The sequence below is a fragment of the Myotis davidii genome, unplaced genomic scaffold (assembly GCF_000327345.1).
Source record: "Myotis davidii unplaced genomic scaffold, ASM32734v1 scaffold433, whole genome shotgun sequence".
Classification (NCBI taxonomy): domain Eukaryota; kingdom Metazoa; phylum Chordata; class Mammalia; order Chiroptera; family Vespertilionidae; genus Myotis; species Myotis davidii.
Window position 1 is genome coordinate 1,222,947 of NW_006293776.1, and position 6,366 is coordinate 1,229,312.

A 6,366-nucleotide genomic window follows, 5' to 3' on the forward strand; every position below is an offset into this window, starting at 1 on the left:
GCTGCACCTATCAGCCAACTTAACAGAAGAGTGGAGATATTCTCGATTGCTTCTGATAAATGTAGGTTGCCACAATGGAAAATTCTGATTAGGAGAAAATATTGAACTGAAATCTCTGGAAATTAGTTCAATCCCCCAGTTCCTTTTGCCAGCACAGAATCTAGGCTGTCAGTTTGAAACTCAGGTGTTGAATAAGTGACCTATCCCAAATCAAACTCCAACTCTATCTATTGTATATTGCTATCTTTTCCCTCACCCAGAAAGAAGACCAAGTTCTGTTCATTTACATAGTTTATTGTTGTAAACATTAAAATTGTCTTTCTCAAAGAAAGAATTTATCAGAAAAAAAAATCAGTGTCTCTAACTGTCATACACCATAGAAAAAAAGGCAGTGACTCATATCATGTGCCATACTAGAAATATACAAAGAAAAATACTACAGAAAATGGCAATATTAAAATTCTTACTCAAACATAAAATAATATATTAACTGACAATTTTAGACATTAAAAAAAAACAAAAAAATTCAAAGTGCTCAGTAATTTCCAGGGAGTTATGTGTATTATAAGCACTCTGGAAACAGTCAAAAGCTGCTGCATGCAAGTTTTGTTTAGCTTTAGACAACAAAATAATCAAGATATAAACTTTCTTTTATCAACATCAACGGTACATACAACACTTACAAACAAGGAATGTTGGACGGTGTTACAAACACTATGTGTCCCTTTTGTCAGGATTTTCTGATGTGTAGTACTTGTGCCCACCTATTTTACAATTGAGAAAATGTTTAAGCTCAGATAACTACCAATCTTTATAAAATCTAACAGACTACATAGTGTCTGAAATACTATTTATATAATATAGACATTACTGAAGTAGCAAGTGCCTATAACATTTCAACCTAGAATCAACATGCTGGTCCCTTTTTTGTGTAGTTATATTTTTATTTTTTTTTTGCAAACACACTTATCTTTTAGAATTTGTAATATTTATTCATAAATAGGCACAAAATAATTTAAAAAGCCAAACTGCATTGGGTAAATTTACAAGCCTTTGCCTTCTTCAACTCATGCCACCCACGTAACATTTAGTTTTACTATATATTACAGCTTTCTTTACAGCAGAAAACTTTGAAGTCTTTTAAAGGGCAATACTTATGGGTCCCCTTACGATGTGTGTGTGTGTGTGTGTGTGTGTGTGTGTGTAACATTTCTCTTAACTGCAACAACCAAATGTGGCCAAACATTTCCCATCATACATTAGGAATCTTTCTCCTGAACATTTAACTGATTTTTAAACTGATAATAAAAAGTTTATACCACTGCATTGTGTGTAGTCCATGTTCTAAATTCAGGATGCCCCGAGCCAAAATGCCCTTTCAGGTTCTGCCTGCAGGTTAGGAAATAGCAACAGTTTTTGTTTTCTGGTTTTGTGGTTTTTTTTTTTTGTTTTCCTTTAAGGGTCAAGGGGCTGGGGGTTTATGGAAGGGGTGGGATGGCTAGAGCTGAGACAGCTCAAGGGGTTATCTCTGCCCTTGTGACTTGCCCCCTCTGGACAGTTTTAGGTGTTCTTTCCAGTTCCTTTGAAGTGCATGGGAGGAGGTCTAGAAAGGTAAAGTATCCAGAAAAAGTTTGTCAATTATTGCTGGCGGTGGTACCAAGTCTTCCAGTTTCAGGTAGAAAATGCGCTGTAGACCCTGTGTGCAAAGAGTACGGAGTTCTGGGAGCTTCCCCAACAGTTTGGACAAATAGTTGGGGCGGTTCAAACCCCCATTATTGAAAGTCACGTGGTCTTTGAGACAATTGACAATCTTGTTTTGTAGTTCTTCCACTCTCTTGGGTTCCTTGAGCCCATGTCTCTCTGCAGAAAACACAATCAGAAACAAAAGAAGAATGGGAAAAACAGTTAGCTAGCTGGCAAAACCCAGGAAGATGGGAGGCAAGGGGAAACTGGGACAAATCCTGCTGGACAGTTTTGGAGAAGAGCCTTGTGCTTATGGTACTGACCTGTGACCATAGCCAGGGCAGCAATGCAGGAGAAAGCAGAAATGTCGATGTTCATGTTCTGCAAGTTGGAGGAGAATTCAACAATGGAATCAATCCATTCCCCAAAGCCACGAACGCATTGCAACCTGTGCAAGACCACCCCATTGCAAAAGATGAGTTTACCCTCCACTGGGTTGGACCTGCAATTAATACCAAAGAGAGAGAGGGGGGAGAAAAAGAGAGAGAGAAAAGCTAAACAACTAATTACTTGAAGAGCAATAAATGAGGGATTTAAGAGGCACCTAATTACCGAAGAGTTAATAAAATGTAGACCAGTAGACCTTGAAAGGGTTCAATTTCATAACAATCAAGAACGCCCCCTATCCCACCTCCATGACATTCATCCAAGACTTCTGGGCTCACTCCTTCCCTTCTCTACCTTTTTCTATTATCCTATCCCTCTGTTCCCCTTATTCTGACCACTCTCTTTCCTTCCTTTCATTTCCTTTTCCCTCTTTCTTTTCTTGTCTTGATTGCTCTCTTCCTTCTTTCCCAACCTCCCTGATTACTTCCTCAGTTACCTGTATGCTAATCGCAGCACAAATAGTTCTAAGAAAGCCGATTCAAAAAGCAGGTCCTGGTCAGCTTTGGGCAGGTCAGCAAAGCCCGGAATCTTCTCGGCCCAGCCCCTGATGATCTCCATGGAGCCAGTCAGGAGATCATAGAATTGTTGGATATGCTGGGTGTCATCTCCACTCATCTGATAGTCAGGGTTCGCCTGGAACTGGAATTTCATTTTAAAAAGCACTTAATGAGGTTCTCTAAAATATATAACCCGTGAAATTGCTAACCCCGTTTCTAGTAGTGGAGCCAGGTTTTTATAACAATTAAACCTCTCTCTGACCAGTAAGGAAATTAGATGTTCCGGGGCAATTAATTCAATTAGGGATGGTGCTATGAGGTCGCTGCTTTAAATATGTAAATTACCATTTCCATACAGACTAAATACAGTGCCATCCAGCCCTGGGAAACGTTCACTCTTATCTCCACAAAACAATTGACGTGTTAGTATTCATGCCAGTCCCAGAGTGGGTCTCGAGCAGAGGCGCCCTTTGCAAATCTTAATAAAATTGCCGTGACTTCTGAGTTTGCCCAACATACTTCCTCCAATTAAAGCCCTCCCATTCCTCACAGCTGGGGTAAAAGAAGACTCTGACCACTTGATCCCCCACCCCACTGCTATTCCTGGGACCCACTGTCCTTCCCTTCCCCGATCCCCAAGCAGGCAGCCCCCACCCTGACTGTGCCAGAGAGGGTGAGGATTAAAGCATCTCTGTGGAAGGTTAGGAATACATCCTAGTGGGGGCTTCTCACGCAGCCTCTGGTGTGGCCATCAGAGGCATTAGCGTCTGAGTATGTGGTGCTGGGAAAGGGGCTCGAAGAGGTTTGACCACCCTGGCCTAGCACTTCTTCCTTCCGCTGCACTGTCCTCCTGTCTACACTCGTCTGTGGGTCTGCCCGCCTCCTGTGGCTCTCCCCAGAGCTATGAGGACACAGTCTTGCTTGCCTCCTTTTATCCTGAGTCTGGGGGTTAGTGATGGGAGTGGGGAGGGTTCCTGCCCATCTGTCGGTTTGTCCACATGATACCCCCCTCCAGCATCTTACCCTGGAATAGTCCAGGCTGGTCATAGCCGGGTTGGAGTCGACATGGGCCCTGACGAGGGCACTGATCAGACTCACCGGGGGCGAGGGGGGAGAGGGCTCCTGTGGGCTCTTCGGTTTGGAAGGTAAACGACCTCGGCGGCCTTTTAAACTGTCCGTGCGAACCACTGCAAAGAAAGAGCCGGTTAGTGTCGCCGGCCTAGGGGGACCCAGCTGCCTCCTTGGCCCCTCCCGGGGGTGGCTGCAGCTGGGGGGAGTGCGGCCGGGAGGCACTGGGCCCCACTGCTTGTAAAGCCTTTACTGACGAGAAGCGTAAAAAACGCGGGGCTGTTTTATGTCTTCTTCCAAATGGGTCGTATAGTTAAAAGACGAGAAGAGCCTGTCGGCTCTCTCTAGGGCAGGATGGGCAAGCAGGCAGCTGCCCGTGTGGAGGCCGGACGCGGATGGGGGGGCCGGGAGACCCCTGGCTCTGTCTGTAGAAAGTGGGGTTAGAGTGGGGGCAGCGCTCTCCAAGGGCACAGACTTCGGAGTGGGCCGCTCGCCCGGACCTACCTTCTTTGACCATCCCCACAGCCAGGCACTTCTGGAACCGGCAGTACTGACAGCGATTCCTGCGCCGCTTGTCCACTGGGCAGTTTTTATTTGCTAAACACACGTACTTTGCGTTCTTTTGCACCGTGCGCTGCAAAACAAAAAGACAGTCAAGGCCAAAAATTAATTTTCTCTTGAAAAGCCAGCAACCCAAGGAATACAAAAACAATTTCTGAAAGACGGGTCTACACTCCCTTGCCACAAACAAACACATATACATAACTGCTTTCTTTTCTTTTTTTTCCTTTTCCTTTCTCTTTCCTTTCTTTTTCCTCCCCCAGGGCATGTTACAGAAGAAAATTGATAGCGTTAACATTTGAGCTAACCTTGCCGCTCCTTGCTGTGTTTTATATGCCAAGAGAAGGAGTAGGAGACGCTCAGTAAATACAAATCCGTGGGCATTCATATTATTTACATTCCTTGGAGACCTTCTCTATTTAAAATGATAAGATTATTCAATCAGGATGGCGAAATAAAGAGATCACTTAATTTGACCATAGGGAATTCTGTTCCACTTGGTTAGCTCAGACACGGTTCTCTGTCCTAACCAATTTCAATCTGAACAGAAAAGACAGCTCTGCGCACATGCAAATGACCCTCTTCCAACTCGCAGCTCCAGCAACTTGGGGCGGAGGCCTGCCGGGTCGGCTTTGTGCGGGGGATGCGACCCCGGATTTCGGGATCTCCGGGTCTCGGGGTCTCCCCGCTTTCTTTTCTCAGGCAGGCACCCGGATGCCTCCACCGCCACCTCTGCAGACCCCGGGAAAAGAACCTTCCGGGGCGAGCGGGAGCTGAGCTGCCTGCACCCAGGCGGAGCGCGCACACCGAGGCTCCAGGCTGTAGGGGGCCCCTGCCTGCGTCCTCAGCCCCTGTCCTTGCTCACCTTAAAGAACCCCTTGCAGCCCTCACAGGTGCGCACGCCGTAGTGCTGGCAGGCCGCGTTGTCGCCACACACCGCGCACAGCCCCTCGTTGGAGGGGGAGCCCCGCGAGGCTTTCGGATGGGGTTGGGCACGGCGAAGGTCTGCCCGTCTACAACGTGGTGGCTGCCCGCCGGCTCCGGGTTCATGGGGACGTGCAAGGGCCCGTCGAAGCGCATCTGGCAGCTCGACACAGGGGTGCCGGGGGGCGACTGCTTAAAGGAGAAGAGGGAGAGGCGGGAGACGGGCGTTTTCCTCTGCTCGATCATGTGCGTGGTGGCCACGTAGTTCTGGTGGAAGTTGTGGAGGGAGCCCGGGTCGTCCCACATCGGGCTGTGCTGCACCTGGAAGCCCGGGGTGGCGGACGTCGGGGGCGAGGAGGGCTTGTAGTAAACCGACCCGGAGTGCGGCATCATCTCCTCGGACTGGGGGGGCAGGTGGCTGTGCTGCTGGTAGCTGTGCATCTGAATGTCTTCTACCTTAATGGACGCCTGCTGTCCGGGCAGGGGCGTTTGGTACAAGCAAGGTGGCTTGACGTCGTAGCCTGTGCTGTAGTTGTCCATAAAGGTACTGAAGCTGGGGAGAGAAGTGGTGGCAGTGATTTCAGTGTTGGTGAGGTCCATGCTAAACTTGACAAACTCTGGCGTTAAGAAATCGGAGCTGTATTCTCCCGAAGAGTGGTAACTGTAGCTCTGAGAAGCGGGGCTGGCTCCTTGAGGCGAGGACCCATACTGCGCCTGAACACAAGGCATGGCTGGAAATGAAACAGGGGAATAATGTACACTCAGCCTGGTCAACTGAACACTTCCTCCCGGGCTCGGGCTCACCTGGAGCTGCCCCGGCAGCCCGCGGCGGTCAGAGAGCGCGGAGGGGCGCGAGGGGAAGGGCGGGGACCGCGAAGGCTGCGGAGCTAGACAGTGCGGGGCAACGGGAAAAGGCTGATCAAATCAAGACCCAGGGCCGGGAAGCCATGGAGGGTCTCCCCGGCTCTTTTCAAACGCCTCCCCCTCGACCCCCTTTCATGGACAACCCAGCTCAAATGAGCCTCTCCCTCTGCAGCTCGGGTTCAGCAAGCTCATCCTAGAGATGAAGTTGAACTGCACAAGCAGAAAGTTGTTTCCGAAGGCGACGGGTTAGAAAACCTTAAGTTACAGGCTCTGCTGAGGAAGATCGCATTGCCCCTGGTCTTGATATTTAGGGAATTGGGCG

General features: G+C 48.4%; 1 protein-coding gene across 1 annotated transcript in view; it reads right to left on the reverse strand.

Annotated features, from left to right (window-relative positions):
- Window positions 1–276: 276 nt before the first annotated feature.
- NR4A2 (nuclear receptor subfamily 4 group A member 2) overlaps window positions 277–6,366 on the reverse strand; it is a 7,930-nt gene continuing 1,840 nt past the window's right edge. Inside the window, 7 exon segments of the mRNA XM_006767373.2 lie at window positions 277–1,860; window positions 2,007–2,185; window positions 2,567–2,769; window positions 3,651–3,814; window positions 4,200–4,329; window positions 5,122–5,232; window positions 5,235–5,911. Coding sequence (XP_006767436.2) covers window positions 1,604–1,860; window positions 2,007–2,185; window positions 2,567–2,769; window positions 3,651–3,814; window positions 4,200–4,329; window positions 5,122–5,232; window positions 5,235–5,909 — 1,719 coding nt within the window. The 5' untranslated portion in view covers window positions 5,910–5,911 and the 3' untranslated portion in view covers window positions 277–1,603.